This window comes from Callorhinchus milii, unplaced genomic scaffold (genome assembly GCF_018977255.1).
Source record: "Callorhinchus milii isolate IMCB2004 unplaced genomic scaffold, IMCB_Cmil_1.0 Scaffold2, whole genome shotgun sequence".
NCBI lineage: Eukaryota > Metazoa > Chordata > Chondrichthyes > Chimaeriformes > Callorhinchidae > Callorhinchus > Callorhinchus milii.
The window spans coordinates 56,196,455-56,220,173 of NW_024704743.1; the positions used below are offsets into that span (position 1 = coordinate 56,196,455).

A 23,719-nucleotide genomic window follows, 5' to 3' on the forward strand; every position below is an offset into this window, starting at 1 on the left:
TGGTACATTATCAGTGCACTGCTCACATTTCTATTTGGTATTGTACAGCCCTCACACAACTGCAGCATTGACATTACATGTGCTTTGACACACTTGGGTACAAACAGTATGTATACATTCATGCATTGTTTCATGCAAATGTTATAATCGGTACAATACAATCTACTGCTAGTGTTTTATCCTCTTCCAAAGTACGTACTGATCTTATCAGTGTGAGCTGCATTTCCAATGACAGTCAAACTTCTAACATCAGTAAATTTACCATCAAGCAAATAATATATTCTACATTTCACTATTCCCTCCTCCTTGTTTTTCTGGTGATCAGAGATTTACCCAACTGTAACATCATTGTTGTGTCAGGGCAATGTTTTCAATGGAAGGCACAGGTATGTGCCTAGGCAAATTATTTCTGAACAGCTCTAATTTACATCACTTTGGCTGTTCCATTTGGTATTAACATGTAATCATTAAACAACACTGACAGTAAAAAGAAACCTATCTGCAGTATTCCCATGGTGGGAGTAAACTTTTGTCACTGCAATAAATGTAATGTGAAACTTGAGCAAAGGTATTCAAGTTTGTATATTTAGCAGAATCTAATAAGGTCGGATATGAAAGGATGGCAAATTGTTCAAATGTGAACTGGAATTTTTAATCCTTCAAATCTGGATTTCGGCATTTCCTCTTTGTCCTGAATTTGTTGATAAATGTAATTGTTATAAAACTGATCTTTAAGAGCTGCTTCACAATGTCTGGATGGGTGGTGCTGAAGCCTTTGCTTCTATTCTATCAGATCCTTCAGGAGATGATGGATGAGATAGATTATGATCATGATGGCACAGTGTCCCTGGAGGAATGGATTCAAGGAGGAATGACAACTATCCCCCTTCTTGTGCTCCTGGGGTTGGAAACGGTGAGTTCTTCTGCAGCTCTTGTGGTTCAGAGATGGTGAGGTAGGGCTGAAGAGATCTCATTTTGTCAAAATTGCTCCTAACTATGCATTGTTACTATATTTTGGCTTCTGAACTTTTAAAATTGAGGTAAGGCAATGTTTCCCCCAAATCATCGAAAATGCTGGGATCTGGGTGGTGTCTTTATGATGGTGTATTAACTGTGCTAATAACTGGATCAAATCTGGTGGTGGAAATGTCGGAGGATGCTCCTTCAGAGTAGTTATTATTCAGGACATTTCCAGGAGCATAATGTCTCAATATCAATTTCCCATTTTCGTATTCAGAATTATTAATACATTTCAGCCCATTTTTTTAAAACAATTCTGCTGAGTTAGAATGATCTATCCAATGAATGGAATGCATGAGCAGACTCTGAAGAAGGATTGGATGAGACGCACTTCCAAATCCAAGACATCATCTACGGTGTAAATTGAGGGCGACTCATTCAGGCTCTAGGGTTGTGAGTTCAGAAACAAGGATCCATCAGAATAATTACAAGGAATCAACTTTGCTTTCAGTCAAAATACTAAAACTGGTACCAAAGCTTTTTCATTGCTCACACTAAAATGGTCAATATCAATATATTCATCGATCTTCACTTCTGCTTGGCAAATCATTGATGCTGCTCTTCATGGAAGAATAAATTGGTGAATCATTCAATTCTAAGATGTGTACACAATATTCCAGACCTTAGAGCTCGCCTGTGGAAAATCTTATATAGCTTGCCTACTTGGTGTTGAGTTCGGGGTACCTGTTTTTTAGCAAGCAATAGTTAACGGATTGATTTCTGAGTGAAAATCCAGTTGTGCTTTTTTATGCAATAGATTTTGCTGATTTAGATTGCAAAGATAATTCAATGTTTCAAAGGTGTGTTCAATGATTTGTTAATAAAGCTAGCTATCTGGCATTAAAGATTAAAGAATATATTTTTGGAGAAAATTGTTGAAGCCCTGCTGCCGATAATTTCCTGATTTGTATTGCTACAGTAAAAATACATCAGTGTGGTTCACAGCAGTCTCAAAAGTTTCAAATGATCCCGTGCTCATTCAAAGAACAATGTTGTAATTATCTTAACAGCTCCTACTTGCATTAAAAGGCTAACTCCCAATTTTCAAGATTGGAAATCACAATTCGTGTTAGACTTTAAATTTAGGGGTGGTTATCTGGAATGCATTAACCAAGAGACAGTGGGGTAGATTTACACACCCAAGAGGGAATTGGGGAACTATCTGGCAAATTTTGAGGGTGAGAGTAATGCCTAAGTTTCATTTTGACTGGATTTTGTTAGGGCTTTTCCAGATCCTATACGTTCCCATGCTCCTATCTAAGAACTTGTGCTTTACTGCTTATAATAGATCAATTCAGGCTATCTTGATGAGTCTCATTCCTAGTTTACATAATAAGTTCAGGCTAAGTCACAGCCAGCAAAGTGCTTGAACCTAGAGAAAATTGGAGAAAATGGACAATACTGCATAATATTAGATAAATGTTTAGAGGGAACAAGAACAGTTTGAGTCTTTATAAATTGTACAGCAGCATGTGGATTATCATATAAAATGCTGTAATAACTTGTCATATCATTAGCAGGTGTTACTGTACATGATTTAATCAGACTAATTGGGATTTAACCAACCAGATCCAATCTGTAATTCATCTTTCTATGTCCCACCCGAGGGAAATGCCAACAATTGCATCTCTCGTGCCTCCTACTATCAAATATGATAAACAGAAGGTCTGGAAGCTGTGAAGAAGTCTGTAGCCTGTCTGCCTGTGCTCGCAGGTGGAACATCATTAACCAATGTAAACATCTGTATACACAGTAGAAGGGATTAAATGTGAAGGATTGAAATATTGGAAAATTCATATAGCGAGCTCCCATTTATTCTGTGCTACTTCATACAAGTTCTGTAAATGCTAGGCATGCAATACTATAAAGAATATTTTGCATTTATCCTTCCCTCTCCTGCTCTTCCCTCACCCTCTCCCCGCCCCAAAGCTCAGTTGCTATTGTCCTTATCCAGAGTCATGCAGACCAGGTTTGATCTGTGGCCTCTGCTGATTTAACATGGGCCATTAGCATGGATAAAGCTATTGTCCTTAGTTCTGGCCTTAGGGTGAAAAAATAGGCAGTGTTCCCTTGCTTTTCGTATGTCTTTTTAAGAAGCGTATGATCCTAAGTGAGAGAACCGTGCTCGTGTGCACATGTGTTACTTCAGCACAAAATTATGCTTGGCTACAAAGGTTCTTGGTGCTAGTGGAGGTTTATCCAGGTTTATATCATCCTATCAGTAAAAATCTGTCCAGTCTTGCTACACAGTAAACTTCAATTAGCAAGATTTATCTTTCTTTCTACGTCTGGAAATTATATCCCGACTGAAATCAGGGCCACATTATAATAATCAACTCTATGCCTCAGATATTTTGTTAGTGTTGCCAACTTTGCAAATATATCATTTCAAATATGGTAAACACAAAAAATGGTTATTACAGTAAAAATGTTCATGTGCAATAAAACTGAATAAGTATTTTATATCTTCCATCTGTTTATTCTTCTCTGTGGTGCCTCACTGAAGTGGCCAATCTTCATAAATGATGCCAGCGAGTAAGTGTTCAATAGCTATTTGAATGTGGGATTATGGCACAAAGCCCAGTCTGCCCTCGCATGTCGTCTACACATCCATACTTTCCATTAGGGGATCAATGGATAAGAGATGAGGAACGGGAACTCTAGTTGACTTTTATTCGGTTCAAAATACTGAACATTTGCAGCACCTTGACCGATATCAGCTCACGTGCAACATTATTTTTCTTGCAACTTCCAACCAACAAAGTCTGGCTTAACTCTCTCTTTTGATCAAATAATTTAAAATTGAGCAGGTCACGCTCCAGCATTGCTGAACTTTCAGCTCTTCTCATGAAGCATGAGAGAGCTTGGTCGGAGCCCAGTGGGGTTTTTTTTGGCTGAAAGAGGGTTATCTGCTCAGCAGCAGTGTGAAGGTTACATTGATTGGGACTCAGCCTCAGTCAGCAGTGATAACCGCGAGTGTGTGTGTGTGGTATTCAAATCACCAAAAATGCTCAAATTGTTGGATTTGTTGCCCCTTTTAGAATGTGAAAGATGATGGACAGCACGTGTGGAGGCTGAAGCACTTCAATAAACCTGCCTACTGCAATCTCTGTCTGAACATGTTGATTGGTCTTGGCAAGCAGGGCCTCTGTTGCTCATGTGAGTATTGTGATAATGTGAAGAAATAATGCTGTCAAACGCACTTCCAGTATGCAAATCTGATAGGGTATTATTGGAATAAGCATGCCTGATTATATAAAGAAATGTTCCTGCCAGCCCTGACCGACTGCATGGAACAGCGTTCTAAGGCATTTATTTTGTTAAGACCCAGCTAACATCTCATTGTTGACTAGGATGAAGCTTTTTTGTTCCACCCTCCCACGTGCACTCACACATACATGCCAACACACTCCTTATCTACTAAAATCCCAGGACTGCTTTACGTTTTGCGTAATCACCACAAACATTGCTGGATAAATGGTCATACCGTGGGTTTGAACTGTTCACTTTATTAGAAACCTTGTTAGGAAATGTGCTACAGTTTCCATTTCCCACATCAGCAATGCTTACTGGCACAACCAGGTGCTGCTAACCACGATCAATGTTAGAGCTTATCCCTCTATAATAAGACACCCACCCGGCTGATAAAAAAAATAACCTCCTCTTTAAGAGAATATTTCTGTTGAATAAATATATATTGCAAATTCTGAACAATTTTCCATCTATATTTAAGAGGAAACTTGATGCACATGTGAAGGAAAGATAATAGAGGAGATGAGGGGAGGGGATTATGATTATTATAAACAGCGGCACAGTCTTGCTGGGCTGAATGGCTGGCTTGTTTCTGTGTCATAACATTCTAAATTTTATACCTGAATAATGCTAGTTGCAAATGGAAACAGATAATAATCCTTACATTTGATGTAACGTCTTATCAAGTCTTTCAGACGTTTCAAAGCTCTTCAAAATGATAGCTAATATACTTGGTTCCAGTCAAAGAAATATTTAAAAATTTTCATTTATTAGAATTTGCATGTTCTTCAGACATAGCCTTTATCTTCTTTCTCTCCCCACCCCCCCACCATGGAAATTAATAAACTTACAGCAGGATCACCTTCAAAGCCCTCTATGGCCTTGCTCCCCCCTACCTCAGCGACCTCCTAACCCCCTACCAACTTGCCTGATCCCTCTGCTCAGGGGGCTCCGGCCTGCTTCACGTCCCCCACCTCGCCTGCCCAACCATTGGCAGGTGAGCCTCAGCCACTCTGCCCCCACCCTCTGGAACTCCATCCCGCAGACCCTCCGCCTCGCCACCTCCCTTGTCTCCTTCAATACCCGACTCAAGACCCTCCTGTTCGACTGTGCCTTCGATCACCCTCCTTCCTACCTCTCTTTTCCATCCAAGGTTCTACATTTTGTCTTTAGTTTTTTGCTCTGCATTGATTGGAAAGGTTAAGTTGGTTAATATATGTCAGTTGGTTTGAGTCAGAACTTTCTGGTTCTGGCCCCACAATGAGACTTTGAGCTTAGTCAAAGGCTGACACTCCAATCCAATGGTTCAGAGTGACCTGAACTGTCAGATGAAATGGCCCCTTCTGCCTGTTGAGTTGGATATTAAAGATCCCATGACACTGCTCAAAAGGAAAAAGGACTTTCTCTGCTGTCCTGGTCATCGACACTCCAGATAAAATTGGTCAAAATATACAATCCACTTTACAATATATTCTGTGAAGCACTTTGCGACACCTCAATGATTTGATAAGACAATATATTCTTATATTATGCATATTATATAATGCAAGTATTATTTACTTTGTGGCTGTTTATGGGCTATCGCTGTACACAAATTGGCTGTCACATTTGCCCCACAAATAGTCACAATACAGCAAGCTCTGAAGCGCTGAGATATTTTGATATCATCGGTGTTACATCACATGCAAAGATTCTTATTACTAACTTGTGATATTGTTTGTTCATGTAGTTTGCCATTATACAGTTCATGAACGCTGTGTGGCCAGGGCCCCTTCCTCCTGTATCAACACCTATGTCAAGTCAAAAAAGAATACAGCTGTGAGTTACCTTTGTTACTTACTTTTTGCCAAGATCTGCAATTTAAATTTAAATTGTGCATTTCCTCTAACATGTGTGACCTATGTGCCTCCCACAGATAATGCATCACTTTTGGGTGGAAGGAAACTGTCCAAAGAAATGTGACAAATGCCATAAAACCATCAAGTGCTATCAAGGTCTGACTGGTCTTCACTGTGTGTGGTGTCAAATTACTGTAAGTACTCTATGGCTTATCCAATCAAAGAATTCAAACGCTGAGACACTGGAGTTTAATGTGCGGAGATTTCTAATGGGAATTTTTAATGAGATATCCAAGTGGAGATTCCTTCTGGTGACTGGCAGCACGTCAGGTCGACCTAAGAGAACTCTGCTCTAAAAATAGATTTTTTTTCTATCAGAGTGGAATTCAAATCAGTCTCGTGACTTGCTCTCCAGTTTTCCCTCTTATTAAAGGAGGAACTTGCATTTTTATAGTGTCTTCTGAAATGTCTCAAAGCTCTTAATAATTGCCAACAAGTGTAGTGACTTTTTTGTAGAAGCAACAAAGGGATAAAATGACTAACCATAGGTCAATGAATTTAACATCAGTTATCAGCAAATTCCCAAAGCCAACAGGAACCAAGTAACTGAGTATCTGGTTAAAATGAACTGAGTAGGGAGAGATGGCATGTTATTTTTAAATGTTTTTTATATTGTATAGTTTAAAAGGAAAATGGCATTTTGCCCTGGAGAAAAATACTTTCCGATGTTTCCCACCATCTCTCTATCCTAAAGACATCTGATTTTTTGGGGTTACCCTCCAGTGTCTTGCCCAAGTGACTGTTTTTGTGGGCAATTTCAGCAATTTCCATATAGTGATATCCCACAGATGAAGCAAATGTTTTTTTTAATCTAGGATTATTGACTAATTCCTCCTCTTTTTGAAGATTCTCATGGAATCTTTAAATCCACTCGAACAAGGAGACAGCAGCTTGATTTAATATTTCATCTGAAGAATGGCATCTCCAATAATGCAGTGCTCCTTAGCCCTGGTATTGGAGTATTAGCCTAGACTATGATTTTAAAGTCCAGACATGGGGCTTGAACCCACGACTGAGGCGACAACTGACATCTCCAGCTATCAGTTATGAAACTGTGAAAACTGCCCTACTATGTAACTGGATATGTTCTACAGCATTGGGGAGCACAGTACACCACAGAAACAGATTGTTCAACTGATCAAGTCTATACTGTTGACGTTACCAAAGGGGCAGTGCATTCTCCTTTACAATTGATGCATATTTTCAAGTCGTTCTTCAATTTAAACACAGCATGTGATATTAAATAATACTCCTAACATTTGATGTAGTGCTTTTATATAAAAATGACTCAAAGTGCTTCACAGCTAATTGCTGTGAAGACTAGTGACGGTATTTGTAGACAATTCGCCCAAATTCCCCAAATACGACTGATATAATGCTGTCCTGGGCTTCTCTTTTAATGAACTGTCTCACTTTAAAGATTGCTGTTAACCTGTGATCTCTGAACACAGCAGAACTTCCCATATATTGTGTGGGGGACACTTTGGATTGATTATCATTACTCAGTGCTTTCTGCCACGTTTAAGCCCTGCATTCAAATTGTACGATTGCTGGATGCATCCCAACAATTGCAGCTCTGGAAATAATAAACTGCTAGCAAGTCGGAACGGGTGGTATTTACAGTGTGATGTGTATTCTTGCCTTGTAGTGACGCAGAATCACGTCATCCTTTTCACAGCGCATGCCAATCATTTCTGCTGCCTAACATCTGGTGCGGATCTTTTATCTGCGCTGTTTGATCTGCGTTACTTCCTGCCTTAGATGTCTTGTACCCAATGCAAGTGGGCTCCAGTTGAAAATAAGCAGTTCAAAGCAGCCTAGCTGATTTTTTTTAAAAAAAAGTTATTTTAGTGCCCTGCAGGTCTGAAGAAAGAAATTGAGAACCTGCTGTTAGATCTGTAACTAGTTTTTGATTCTCTCTATGTGGATAAGAACAAGACCCATTTCACGAATACAATCAGAGTTTTAATGGAGGGATTTGGTAATTTTTCTAGCTAAGCCTGCATGCTGCCGAGTTACTAATGCTAATTATGACTGCATTTCAATAGTTCAATGAGGCGCATTTATTTAATGCTGTATTGCCTGGTGAGCATTAATTAGTGTACAAGTAGCCGAGCCACTGGGGTTGGGAATTAGCGTGACAAATGTGTGAGATTACAATGCTACTGAATTGCACCACAATGAGGCCTTGCTGTCCTTGGCAAATTAACCCTAGTTGGATTGTAATTTTCTGTTGCTAAGTTACCCGTTGTGAGTGAACTTCTGTGCGTAGATGTCTGTGTGCACCAGTCAGAGGTCAGGCATTCAATTTGCGACTGAACCTTTAGTGCTAACTTGCTCCACAGTTAACAAGAACTCCTGATAAGACTGTGTTTAAGAAACTATTCAAATGCCCCTATGTTTGAGAGGTCAAATGCGTGCCCATCAATTTCCTGCAAAATTTCTGATCATTCTTGGTCATATTTATAACTGGAAATCTATAAAGACTTTAGCAAAAAAACTGATTGCTATTTTTGGAGATCAGAATATGTAAGCCTCTGTATGACTGCAGACGACTAACTTTATTTTTACGTCTGAGGAATTGTAATATCGATCATAATATTCTAAAGATCTTTAATTATTAAAAATGTTTCTCTTGCACTTTATCAATTTTTTATGCATTGGGACGTCCTCCCTATGTGAAAGGTACTAAGACGAATGCAATTTGTTGTTGTTGAGGGCATTATGTAGTTGAGCACCAAGTTTGAGACTCCCTCCTATATTAACTCACATATTGACCACTGGAAACCTATTGCTGTTTATCGTATGATAACCCCTAAATGCTCTTGAATATTTCTCAGGTCAGTCTTTAGCTTTCTCATGTTCTCACACTCATGAGGCTGAGCCCAGTTGCTTAGGAGGATACTCCTAGTTTGATAATTACCATAAAACTTGCTAATACTCGTAAGCAATGTGTTTAACATTTTATGTAAATAATTCTGACCAATTTGGAGCAGACTTTAAATCACAGACTTATCTCCACATCTACTTTTCAACAAAGGAAATGCACCACTTATCTCCATTTTTCTGGGTTGCTGAGCAACCTGCAGTTTTCTTTGCTTCCAAACTTGAGGTCATCATTTTGTTTTACTTTACTTGCATTATGTAGGAACTGGTGGCTGATAATTTTTAAAATATTTGTATTGAGACAAAGATGAATCAAGACATGTGGGGGGATTGTAGAGATTTCTAAAAGTATTCGGTTTAAGGATTTCCCCTTATCCCTTAATGCACTAGGGGGGCATTGTATTGTTACTGTTGCTTTTTGTCTTGGTTGTACGACCCAACATAAATCCTGGCTGCCCATAGGTCATTACAACTCTTGAGATCTTTACTGTGTCTCTGATCACCCCAAAGCTTAGGCTGGTCAAACATGCATGAGATTTTGTGCGACTACACTGGATTATGTGGAGTCCTGTAGTTTAATGGTTAAGGCACTTGCCTTGCAGCGAGAGGACCCGAGTTTGATTCCCAGGCAGGGCAACCTTAAGCAAGCTTCCTTACTTCACATGCCTCTGTTTACCCAGCAGTACGTAGGAATCCAGTTGTTAGTCAATTAGCAGATTGCTCCCCAGAGGTAATAATTCCTTAATAAATAAATAAAATAATAATTTGGTCACAATCCACGACTGTTTGTGGGACCCTGGCTGCTATGTTTTGCTCAGAAAATACACTCAATCCATTCACCAGTATATTCTGTAAAGCGCTTTGAGACATCTTGAATACATCAGACGGTATATCAAATGTAAGTATTAGGATTATTATTCCGTTAGATATTGTTTATGCCACAAGATGCTTTTTTTTAAAGTAGTGGTGAGGCATCAATATTATTACTTTTCTAAGATGTGCTTTCTTTTACCCACACTGTTCTCTCTTTCCAAAGGGTAACCTCTGATTTAGATATGTTAGTGTCACTGTAGAATAAGATTAACTGGTGTTCAAATGATTAAATATCTTAAAATTCAGGTTAATCACCTTCAAAGCCCTCCATGGCCTTGTTGCCCCCTACTCTGCAAATTGCTGACCCCCTACTAACTTGCCCGCGCTCTCCGCTCAGTGGGTTCCAGCTTGCTTCACGTCCCCTGCCTTGCCTGCCCCACCATTAATGGGCGAGCCTTCAGTCACTCGGCCCTTACCCTCTGGAACTCCATTCCGCAGTCCCCCTCCCTTGCCTCCTTCAAGACCCATCTCAAGAGGCTCATGTTTGACCGTTCCTTCGGGCACCCTCCTTCCCCCTCCTGCCCTCCACCCTCCCCGATCCCGACCCCAGCTCGTGTCTGAAACACTAATTGTTCAGCACCTTGGGACATCCTCCCGACGTGTAAGGTGCTATACAAATGTAATGCTGTTGTTGTATTGTATAGAATGTTACAGCACTGAAACAGACCGTTTGGACGAATATTCTGTGCTGCTGCTTATGCTCCATATTAGCCTCCACACCTCCTAATTCCCTTTTCCTATCTGTCTCCCATACTTCTCTGCTCCCTTCTTTCTCATACTTGGGGTTAGGCTATAAAAAGAAAATAATTCTTAACAATTTTTAAATATTGTCTATCAAATAGTGAAATATGGCATCGGAATATCATCTGTATCATGTAAAATGTGTAATTAATCTTGGAATACATGCTAATGTAGAACAGCAGCTCCTTGCTGTAGTGTTTTCAGATCTTTAATTGTTCATTTGAGGTTTATTTCATGGATTATGTAGTTGGAAGAGAGATTCATTCATCCAGTACTTGACACAGGAGACGTGCTTTGACAGCTTTAGCACAATTACATTACTCAAAAGGCTTGGATGAATACCTAAGGATCTGCAGTATTAGGATTGAAACGCTCATCTAGAAATGAGGGTTTTCATAACTTTAATAGGTATATGAGTGGGCTCTTACATTGGTTCAGTGAACCACAGTTCTGAGCTTTAGGTTAGCTGGGCTTGACTCTTTCTTCAGTAAAGTTAAATATGGCAATAAAGAGTTTTGCATATGCACTCTGAATGTGTATCGGCAGACTGAAAGCAAAAAAGATACGTGAGTTGGGTATTCCTCAAACCAGCGCTAAAATTCTGGGCATTAATTCCATTCACCTACAAATAACTTTACAACAAAATCATGTGAAGAGCTTTGAGATGTTTTGATAATGTGATAAGATGCTATATCAAATGCAAGGATTATTATGTTAACTATCTTATTAACAAATCTAAACTCTAAATAAAAACGGTAGGTGTGCTTGTAGGAATGGTGGAAAGCTTCTCTTTTAGTCTTGCTAAAATGCCACTAACAGAAACTCCTAAATTTGTGTTTGTGCTTTAAACTCCATTTGCCTTTTTAAGCTTTTCATCATTTATTCTTACACCATATTATTATTATTATTAGTCCAAGTTGTTCCATTTAATTCACTGTATGTTGCACTAAGCCAGGAATGTTGATCGCAATTATTCTAATATCAATGGAAACACGCGCATTGTATGCTTCAACTCTGAAGTAGAGGTTATTGCAGGACAATTTATATTTATATAGTGCTTTCATGTTGGAAAGATGTTCTCAAAGACCTTGACAGTGCTCAAAAGGCACCTGAGCTGGGGGTGGGAGCCGAGATTTGTGGGAGGGGAGAGATGTTGAAAGAGCTATAGTTTTGAGGTGCCTTGAACGAGAGGTGGTAGGGATGGAATTTCAGAGAGCGGGAGCAGAATGGCTGAAAGCCCAACAGCTGATTTGTGGGTGGAATAGGGAGGGGACATGAAGTAAACCAGGTTTAAGATTAATAATAATTAATCTTTGCATTTGATAGAGCATCTTATCACGTCATTGAGACATCTCAAAGCGCTTCACAGGATATACTGTAAAGTGTATTTTGTAGGTGAAACAGCCCAGTGCTCACAGCAATGTCCCACACAGCCAGGGTTTGAGTGATCAATTTTTGTTAGATTAATTTATTCAGTTAATAATTAGTTAGTTTAATTAATTATTTAGATAAATTAAGATTTTTTCCAATGTTATTCCTCTTTTTTACAGCTGCATAACAAATGTGCTTCCCACGTGAAACCTGAATGTGATTTGGGACCACTGATAGATCATATTTTACCACCGTCTTCCATCTGCCCGCTTGTACTGGTAAGTTGCTTGTGTTAACATCTCAGTGCTGGTCTAGCTTCCAATATCACACTGGTCAGTCCTGGATTTTCTTCATAGTAAAGAGATGGGAAAAAAATCTCAAGTTTTCACAGAAGACCAGTGCAGTAACTAACTGCGAGTTTATGGTGCAGAATTCACATCTGTCTATTGATTTGATTTAGAAGTGAAGTAAGCTTGAAGGCTGTTAACAGTTTCCCACGTCACTGAGCAGTCAGAGAGCGTCTATATATTATATTGAAATTTAATTATGAAGAAAGTAAATCTTTAAAACAATATTGACAGAGTAAAATATAACCTGTTGCTTGATCTTAATATTAATTGGTTCTTTCATCGAGGGCCATTTGTGCTGTAAACCATTGGAAAGTAACTGAACCCTTGTGCAGTTTTGATACGTGACCATGTCATTTGACATTTCCAGCAAGGTTTATTAAAGGTGGTTTCAGCTGTACAAGCACAGAGGAGGGAAGCAATTTTTTCCCACACATAAACGAGCAATGATTTAATATTTGTTTTAGTAACAAATTTGAGCTACGTATCTAACCCATTATTTGCTATAACATTGTCTGCTAATTCTAGTGAATTTTGCCTTCCACACTTGTAATGGAAAATGTTCCTGTTAACTAGGAAACTAAATGTGTGCTGACGCTAGTGAACAGTGATCATTGTGTGGGTTCATATAAGTTTTTAGGGTGGCAACAGTACTAGTGGTGATCAGCTTCCCCTCTCCTATATGTTGCCTGTTCTCCTAAAGACAGTTAGAAATACAGAATCCCAGCCAAATGTGGCTGTTGATTTTAAAACAATACAGTATTTTAATTGAATAGGAAGAATTTAAAAAAGGTGTGGGGGGAAAAAAAAAGTAGTGAATAAATTTAAATTAGATATATTCAGTGGAGGACCAGTGTAACTTCCAAAGGTTGAATGACCTTCTGTGCCGTAATTTCTACAAAGACATTGACTTCTACTGGGGGACCGTTTTACTCCCAAATTTCTATTTGCATGCGAGTCAGGATAATAAAGGTCTAAAACAAGCTATTCTTGACCTCATGGAAACCATCATCCTCTGATTTCCCCTTCCAACATTTCCTTGTTTCAGGCTTTGAATTGCTCAAGCTTCCAGGCCTCCCTCTCCAATTCAATGGTGCTCAGTTTGAGTCCTGGTGCTCAGTTTGACCCTCAGCTGTCCTTGTCCCCTCTTATCCTGTCCCTGAACAATAGCACTTTTCTTCATGTTCTCTACATCAACTCCTCCCATCCCTATGTCACCCCAAATGCAGTTGAAACTTTCATTCACCTTTTCATCATCTCCACACTCAACTTCTCAAATTCCCTGCTCGCTGGCTTCTCCAGTTCATCCCAAACTTTGCTGCCTAAATCCTTACACATATGAAACTTTGTCCCCTCCATCACTTCCATCCTCACAAGGCTTCACTAGGCTCAGAGGAGCTTTTTCAACTTTTCTATACCTGGGATTAAACCTTGAACCTTAGTTTTGAGCAGCTCATTTACACAGATGTTAGGTTTATTAACAATGATGTCTTGGAAGACCAACAGTTAATGATGAATAGTAATTAAAAATGAACAGCCCTTAAGTGCTCTGAGGTGTGGAAATGGCTCGAAGGGCTGAATTGTCTTTTTCCACGTTCTTTTACGTGCAAGAAATTATAAAAATATTCCAGTTATTTTCATGATCTTTTCAGAATATTTAATCAAAAAAATCACATTGACTTTTGTCAATCTTCGCTTTTCCCTTCCTCCCCCATCCACTTTCAGAATAACTTGCAGCACTCCACAGATGCCCGTGTGACAGAATTTGCGTTTCCGTTCCGGAGCCTGATTGAAACTTAAAGTAGAAGTAAAACCTTATCACACAGCCTTGCTGAAGTTTAATCTGCTCTGAACTCGATAGAAGAAAATATTTCTTTGCTAAAAAAGAAAATTGTTTCTGTGAATTCAGATGAAATATTAATCTCACATTTGATATAGCACCTTTCATGTCGTTGAGACATCTCAAGGCGCTTCACAGGATACACTGTAAAGTGGATTGACTATTTTGTGAGTGAAACACAGCAGCCAGTTGCACACAGAAATGTCCCACAAATAGTCATGGAGTAAGTGACTAATTTTATTTGGTGGATTATTAGCCAGAACACCAGGAAAAACTCCCTTCTCTTTTGAAATTATGCCATTGGAACTTTAATATCCACCTAAACACGCAGACAGGATCTTGGTTAAACGTATCAACCAAAAGAATGCACTTCCGATAATGCAGCACACCCCTAGCACTGTATTGAAGTGTTGGCTTAGATTATGTGATTCCAGGTCCTGACGTGGGCCTTGAACCGACAATCTTACTTTTTTTTAATGAATCTTTGAAATCCATAACAACATACATCTTCAAGGGCAGAAATATTTGTATACAATGTATTGCTATCGCCTTGTGATGTCTTTTTTTGTTGGAAATCTTTACTTGCACTGATACTAATCCATATTATAGAAGTGCACCTAGTGCACTGACCTATTAGTCCTGATTATAAATAATATCCCTACGCAAGTCACTACACTTTACGGTAAATACCATAAGCAATTTGAGTTGTGCTCCTGATGTAAAAGGTGCTGTATCAAGTACAAGGATTATTATTTTTAATATAACTGATCAAGATTCAGATATTGAATTATTGCAGAATGATTGTCAGATTTTTTTGAAAAAAGAAAACAACATGAAAGTGAGAAAAAGAAGTGGATTTTTGTAATGGTTGCATAACCTGGATATCTAATGATGATGATCATAAGTGCAGCCAGCTCAGGGGATTTCTGTAACTTTTTTTCAAAAACATTTCTGGCCATCTGCCTGTTCAGACCAGTATAAAACTGCATTGTTGTTGATCTTCCCCAGAGATTGCTTCTGTGTAACTGGCAATGTTTGTGGAATCCATTTTGTCATTTAAATTGAGTAAATAATAATAATCCTTGCAGTTGATATAGTGCTTTTCACGTCTTCTAGATGTCTCAAAATGCTTCACAGAATATACCGTAAAGTGAATTGACTGTAGATTTGTGAGCGAAATACAGCAGCCAATTGCACACAGTAGTGTACCACAAACAGTTTTCGATTGAAGTAACCGATTTATTTGTTTTTCTTGAGGGATTATTATCAGGCATGTGGAGTAAGGAAACTTGCCCAAGGTTACGCCCTGCTGGGAATCAAACCCAGATCTCTTGCTTGCGGGGCGAGTGCTCTAACCACTGAGCTACAGGACTGTATCAAATGTACCAATAACTTTGTATTTCAACATTCTTGAGGGCAACAAGAATGGTTTCAAGCAAAATCCAGAATAGCTTTTGAAGTGGAATTAGTCAAATATTTCAAAAAATATATATAAATAGGTTTGGGGGGAAAGGGCAGAGGTGTGGGCTAGGTCTTTCAGAAATACAGCATGTGCACGATGGACCGAATGGCCTCCTTCTGTGAGGTAAAATGTTAATGAATCTATTTCAATAGCTGCAGAGGCACTCCTCTTTCAAGCTGCTTAGTAATGTTGAAGGAAGTATAACTTGACCTGCCATTTAGATCAGCTTCTAATTAACTGAAAGGTCCAGACCACATGCATATTGGTGCATTTTTGGTGCTGTTCAAAAGGCTAAACACAACGTTGTTCGCTCACAGGTGAGGTGTGAAAAGGTTCTGAAATGTTTGCATTTTGAGCTAATCATGACTGGTTGCAATGCAGTCACTGAGATAAAATAATCTGTGACATTAAACTGCATCATGACCTGAAACATGATAAATTATATAGAAACGAATGGCTTGGTGTTTTCGAATTCTATGATAATGAGTGGATTTGGATGTAAAACATTATGATAATAAGCAGGTTTCACTGTAACATGAAACCCTAACTCCATAGAAATTACCAGGCCTCGGTATTTAATGTTACAACCATTAATGTAATAATGTTTCAATTAATTCAGGTTGACTGAATAATTGTGCGTTATAAGTTGATTTCTAATGAGGGCACATTTAGTAAAAAGGTTTTGTATAGTTCTGATATCCTGTGGGTAATTATATTGTAATTATATAGTAAAAAGAAAGTAACCATTATCTGCTGGTGCTGTTAGTTGGACTTAATTAACAATTGGAGACACCTAATCATAAATCCTAATGAGTATGACTGGCAGTTATTCAAACTCAATGGCTCTTACTCACAATGGGATACATGGTGAGAATACTAGTCATGAAAGTTTTTTATAAAAAGAGGTGGTGTGATTTTCAAAACCTCCACACTGTAGTATTCCCATTTAATTGGCTTCTTCACAGCTTTATCATGTCTGGAAAAGTGCTTCATCCATTCGGAAAGATGCCTCTTCCTGAAGGGTCTCATTGAAGAAGATGGTAGGTTCAGGGCAAGAGTAGGGGAATAAGATTAGAATTAAAAGCTCCAAACTGAACAGGATTTTGCAACCCGTAATACCTCCTGCATTAGACTCCGTGGATGCATCACTCTCGATCCACACCTAGCACAGCATCCCCCAGTGGATCAACTTCAAGATCTTTGTCCTCATCTGTAAATGCCTCCATGACCTTGCACCACCTGTCTTTAAAATCTCCTGTAACTCAACTCTACTGGCTATTTGCTCCGCTCTGCCAACTTTGGTCTGATCCATGCTTTCTACCCCAGGATCAGCAGATGAGCTTTCAGCCATTTTGCTCCCTTTAAATTCCTCTGGAACTCTTCAGATATCTCTTTGCCTCACTCATTCCCTCTCTACTTTAACCTACAAATCACTTCATGTTCTGGTTCTTTCCTACCTCTCCAACCTGCTCACAACCCCAATCCTCTACCAGTCCCCATTGTTACATGCCCTCATGTAGGGCACTATGTAAATTCAAGTTGTTATTGCTTTCAAATCCCACAGTAGATCTTACTCTTTGACCGTGCTTTTGGCTCCCTCCTAACTCAGGTTCCAGCTCAATCTCTATAAAGCACTTATGAGACATTTTCCCAATGTACTATTTTCCCAAGGTACTATACAAATGTGTTATTATTAATCATAGTCCTTTCTTTTAATATAGTACCTTTTACATCTTGAGGACCTCTCGTAATGCTTCATAGAATTTGCCTCAAAGTATAGTGGTTGTATTTTGTATGCGAAATGCAGCAGCCGATTTTCACATAGCAGCATTCCACAAACAGCCATGAAGTATGTTATTGAAGGAAAGTCACTTATCGATTGAGAGCCCTAGTGGGAGGGGGAATGAGATTAGAACCGAGTTATCATTGGGAAAAACCAACATCAGTAAACTCATGATAGGCCAAATAGCTCTCTTGTTATGATATGCAGAATTGTTTCGGGAATTTAACCCCTGATGCTATGGTACAAAGGGTTTGTATCTGATTTGATTTCCTTTGCGTGATCTCTCTCCTCTCTCTTTACTTCTCCCCCACCCCCATATTAACCATGAGTTGAGACAAATGCAATCAGGATGTGATTCAAAGTGTGCCAATTAATGCTGGAATCTGATCAATTAGAAGTTTATGCTTGAAGGCTTAGTTGAGGGAGGGCAGGAGGCTCATGTGGAGCATAAGCACCAGCATAGACAGTTGGGCCGAATGGCCTGTTTCTGTGCTGTATATTCTAATGTAATGTATTCTAATGTAATCCTTTGTGGTGGTCTTGGTAGTCCTGTTCTGAACTAACTCCATCCTGTGATCTTGCCATCCTGTGCCTAATTCTTTTCAGAATTGGGAAGTAGGGTGTGTCCCTTCAACATTCTAGATGTATAGAAATCTCGATATGTAAGTGGAACTGTCTGGTTTGGGTACTCTTGATCAAGGATGGCCAACTTGCCCACATGAAGATTCCACGCATGTCTAATGTACCCCACATGCGTCATGTTAACGTTTGCCATTTAGCTATCCATGCTTTCGAGTATGTTGATGGGCTTCTATGTGTTCGATACCCACCAGACCAAAGAAAATGTAACATGGATTTGAGGGCTTTTGCAGTATCAATAGTTAAGCTGATCAACTTCAAGATCCTCATTGTCACCAACAAATCTTAACATCCTCTTTCCCACCGACCTGCTCCCACACTCCCCCCAAACTCTGTCCATCTTTCCCAGTCTTAATCTCCTGCTCATCCAAATTTTGGGAGCTGTGCTGTTAATTAATACCTTCCATCCCCACTTGGCAGCTAACTCTTGGACAACTGTGCCTCTATCCTCTGGAACTCCTTCCCTAATCCCTCAGCCTAGACCCCTCTCTGTCCTTAAAATCCTCATGGAAAATCTTCTAGTTTGACCATGTCTAACATGTACACCATCTCTGCTCGAAGACCAGGGCTGTCCTTAGAAAGAACTTTGAGATGTTCTCCTAATTAAAAGTCATCGCATCAGTGTAGTCCTGAGACTGCGATAGAAAGTTTTTATGGTCAGGAGCATCAAGCAGAGGCAGAAATGATAAAACCAGACCTGGATTACATTGTTTCACATTTTCATCCAAGAGCTATCTGAGCTGAGTGTTATTCTTTGGAATCATGCCTAATGGGAGACCAGATTTGGTGGCAAAGCTATTTAATAGTCTGTGTAAAACATCACAGGAATATAGACTAGCAATAATGTTTGTTGTTGAGCTGGACTTGGAATTTCTTAATTTCTTTGAACATTTAACTTCTTCCAGTTAAGATCATTTATAGATGGAAACTGTTGCTGAGCTGAGAGTCATTTGCAGTATACTTCAATCATTTTATATTGATTGACATAAAGGTTCAATGTTAAATAGAAAACTAATAGCTATCATTAGAAAACATTATGTAAAGGGAATGAGAGGTGCAATCTTCTAAACTAAAGTATTAATGACATTTTAGTTTGGACCAGAAGCTTCATTCTTTATTCTATATATCTGTGTAAACCTGGCTCAGTTGGTAGGACTCTCACCGTGGAGTCAGAAGATTATGGGCTCAAACTCAATCTCGACTGACCCGTCAATGCAGTGCTGGGGACATGTTGCATTGCAGGAGGTGCTGTCTTTCGGATAAGACATTAAACCAAAATCACGCCTGCCTTTTCAGATCCCATGCACTATTTGAAAAGAAAGGGAGTTCTCCTGATGTCCTGGCCAATAGTTCCCTGAATAAAATTTGTTTCATGGCTGTTTATGGAACATTGCTGGGCACAATTGTGCTGCCGCATTTGTCTGTAAATACAAAGTCACTCAATTTCACAGTAAATCCTGTGAAGTGCTTTGAGAATCTTTCTGACTTGATAAGACATTATATCAAATGTAAGGATTATTATTAAATCAAGGACCCATCTGCCTATTCAGGTTGATGTTAAAGATCCCATGGCATTTTTGCTTTGCACATGTATTTTATCAGTAGCAAAGACTATAAACTGATGTAAATTTTATCTAACGTTTAATTATACCCTTTTGTAAACTCAAACACAACAGCCCAGTGCTTCCACTTCCTTTTGTAGTGAAGTCCAAATAAGCACAACATTTGCAATTCTTCCAGAAAAAGAAGCTTACAGTTCTTTTTCCGCAGGCTATTGCTGATCACCATTTAATGATGAGTTGGGTCTTGCATAATATCCCACTAGGATAAAAGAATACTGTTAAGCCAATTGGCTTAGTATATTCTTTGAACCTATCCAACAGACAAACTGTAAATCCTATACAATTAACTGGCTGTACGTGATGTGTTCTTGTGCCATATTAAAATGACCTTTCCCTTTGTTAATGACACACAACAGAAAATGTTTTTTGGGGGTTTTATTTCTTAAACCTGTCACAGGTCTAGGGAACTTAAAACCTCCCTGGACCAGGCACTTTTAAATGTTGACTAACTTTGCGTCCTGTGATATTTATCATTTACTACTAAAGTAATATGTATTTGCACACACAAATGTTTTTGCTTGCTTTGCCTTCTATTTTTTCTGACTTTTCACTCATTCCCTAATCTTTCTACCCTATTTTCATTTTACTTTTCCAAAAATAAAATCCTTTTTAAACATTTCAACATCTCAATGCACTTCACAAGGTTTACTGTAAAGTGTAGTGGTGTACACAACAGCTAATTTGAATAGAGCAATATCTCACAAACGGTCATGAAGTGAATGACTAATTTTATCAGGTTTTTTTGGGGGGATAGATCATTGGAAGAAACTTCCTTACTTTTTTGCACAATTCTTAATGTCCACTGAACAGTCAGATTGGACCTTGGTTTTCAGTCTCATCTGAAGCACATCACGTAAAGAGCTCATCCAGCAGTTAAATGGAGTGTCGACCTAGACTATGGGCTCAAAATGCACACAAAATGTCGTTGTAATACTTGCTGAAAAGGGCAGGAGAGAAGTGGAAGTAGGCCAATTATTTTGAGGGTTTTTTATTTGTGATTTGATAATTTCACACCAGCTGTCTTTTAGCATAACCATTTGCTGCACTGATGTGCTCTATTATGGTTGTTCTTGTCACATGGGTTAACCACACATCAGGTGGCTTGAACAGATGCTTGTTTGGGGACTTTTTCAACACCTTTAATTGCATTCACTGTTTAGGGATGCATATGACCTAATATTTCAAGACCAATGAGGCTTATAAAAATTGTACATTAGCTTTAAAAGGGCTGAAACAACTGAACTAGAACTTCCGGCAGTAATTTTCAATTAATTTTTGCCTCAGCCATTTGACACCCTGTGCAAATTTATTGTTTTGAAACCTCTTGATTTACCAGTCAGTTTCCACTGTGATATCCATTCGGAATAAATAGCTTTGTCCCATGCAGTGGGTAGGGTGAGGGGCTGAATGAAGGTAGTGGCCTTGGTGAAGTTTTGGGAGGTCACAGAGGTAGGCCGGGGGAAGATCATGGTGGGATTTGAAGGTGAGGACGAGGATCTTGAACTTGATTCACTAGACAAGACATATCGGGATTCAATACTTTTTGAGGATTCCTATAGATCAGTTCTGTAGTTTATCATGAGAATTAGTCACATTCACACACAAAATACATAGTCACTAAACTTTGTAGCAAACTCATGAGAAAATGTGTTAAGATGTCCTTTCAATATGAAAGATAATGTAAGGATTGTTCTTTTATAAGATACATATAATAGATCATTTTAGCTGAAATCTAACCAAACTGGGTAGAGGTTGATGTGGGTCCCATCTGATCATATCGCTCGTTTTGACCTTTTGTGTCAGGGCTGTTGTTGACCTTTGGGCTAATTTTACGTTTTGATTGTTTTGGGCATGATATGAATTCTGTAATTAAATGGATATAATAAATAAATTATTGGAGCGGGGATGAGGGGTGGGGGGTGTAAGAGATGGCATTTTTTTAGTTTTCAGAAAAACTAAAATTGCCCTTGAAAAATTGTAGAAATTAGATGCTTATATATCCTGCTTTTTGTTTTTAAATCATTCAGGATCGGCAATCCACTGTGAAAAGAAAAGACGGCACTTCTCTGCAAATAAAGAACTCAGAGGAGCGTAACAAAATGCAAAGAGCCAACTCGATCACTGTTGATGGACAGGGATTGCAGGTATTTTCAATTCCAAGATCCTTCTATTTCAATGGAATAAATAGAGGTGCCTTTGGATGTAAGAGCATACAGTGAAGTAGCCTAAAATGTAACCTCTGTACTAAATGCAATGGGCAAACTTGGCTGAGTGTCTATATTGAACTGCATTTAATCTACGTTGTGTGTGGCAATTATGAACATGTGTTTTCCAGTTTAGAGAAGATTAGACGAGTTTATGGCAGCTTGTTTCTTTTTCTGGGAGTTTGGTGTTGGGAGGTGGGGGAGAAGGAAGGAAGAAGAGCTTTGCTCTTATGTTATTAGCCTATATAGTCTAAATTGACACTCCAGTGCAATGCTGTGGAAGTGTTCTGCGTTGTTGGAGTTGCTGTCCTTCAGTTGAGATGTTAAACCAAGGTCCTGTCTGTGCCTGTTAAGGTGGACATTAAAGATCCCATTGCACTATTCAAAAAGAGAAAGCAATTTTTAGGGTGTCCTGATCATCATTCCCCCAGAGCAAATTGGTCATTTACTTCATGCCTGTTTGTGGGACATTGCTGTGTGCAAATTAGCTGCTGTGCTTGCCCACAAAATACACAAAGTCACAGCACTTTACAATATATCCTCTGAAGCACTTTGATATATCTTGATGAACTGATTTGTATCAAATAAAAGTATTATTATTATATTCCCACAAGTTGGCACTCTGTTAAGAACGTTTGTATTGTACTTAGAATTGAGTTTATTCCTATAGAAATTTCCTTCCAATATCGACCTGTTCTTGCAGAGATTCCTCCACCTCCTTCTATAGTTTCTACATATTTAGTATAGGAAGGCATCTCTCCATACATCCAGGAGTGTTTGGTGTTACTTAAGATGCAGCTTCTCAGCTGTTAACAGCATCACAAAGCTCCAGTGCTGCAGTGCTATAATACTTTAGCACTCCAGGTCAATAGTGCTATTTTATTTCAAATCCTGCATGTGCGGCACCATTGTCATTTCAAGATTTCTAAAGAACAATGCTGCTCTTTGGTTCTCTTTCCCCTGACCATAGGCTACTGTTTAGCAGAGCACAATCCAACGTGATGATAGATAATTATGAAAGTGCTGATGGAAGTAACAGCAATTTGCACTATTGCACACTCCATTACTGCTTCCTCATTTAAAACAATGGGAGGCCATGCCGCGCACACAAAAAAATAATTATACCCTTGAGCTGGAATCTTGAACATCACTGGTTAAAATACAGTCAAACCTCAGAAAGTCGTCTTCTGTTTCGCCTGCGGGCTCTCTTCTATAGGCACCAATCAAATTGTGAGTGACATTAGAGGTCATTGGTGCATAAATATTGACCATAGTTAATGTCTCTAACAGCAGCTCAAGACTTTCAGAAATAACCAGGAAGTGTATTGATGATGCCTGAAGCAGCTTTTGCTTTGCAGCTTACAGCTGTTGCTTCTGGAAAGTATTGGGTTAATTGGTATGTGACCAATTAAAGACTGAAACCTGCAACCTCAAAGAACTATAGTCTTATAATCGAGTTACAATTTTTATTATTGAAAACTTTTCTTTGGTCAAATGGCTATTGATCTGTCGGCTGAAACATGATCACAAAAACTTTATTTGCAACCCAGTTTTTTTAAAAAATAGTTTCTCCCAGGTGACTGCTTTAGGGGGTCATTATATTTGTGTTTCATTCCGAGGGGAAAAGCATATGGTCACTGATGGAACAAGCCATGATTGCTGTATTTTGACGTGTGCCGGCAGGCTAATGGTAGATCTGGTTCGTGTACAGTAAATTGAGTGTAGTTTGGTGTGTAATAAAGCAAGTGCCCTGTGCCAAACTCTTTGCATCCTGGTTTTGG

The 23,719-nt window shown here is 38.9% G+C and overlaps 1 protein-coding gene across 1 annotated transcript in view; it reads left to right on the top strand.

Annotated features, from left to right (window-relative positions):
- The window catches only part of dgkb (diacylglycerol kinase, beta), a 302,801-nt gene that overhangs the window by 69,505 nt on the left and 209,577 nt on the right, over positions 1–23,719 (top strand). The window contains exons 9-14 of the mRNA XM_042332421.1: positions 794–913; positions 4,062–4,179; positions 6,002–6,090; positions 6,188–6,304; positions 12,221–12,319; positions 21,762–21,878. Of these exons, the coding sequence (XP_042188355.1) occupies positions 794–913; positions 4,062–4,179; positions 6,002–6,090; positions 6,188–6,304; positions 12,221–12,319; positions 21,762–21,878 (660 nt within the window). The remainder of the gene's footprint in view (positions 1–793; positions 914–4,061; positions 4,180–6,001; positions 6,091–6,187; positions 6,305–12,220; positions 12,320–21,761; positions 21,879–23,719) is intronic.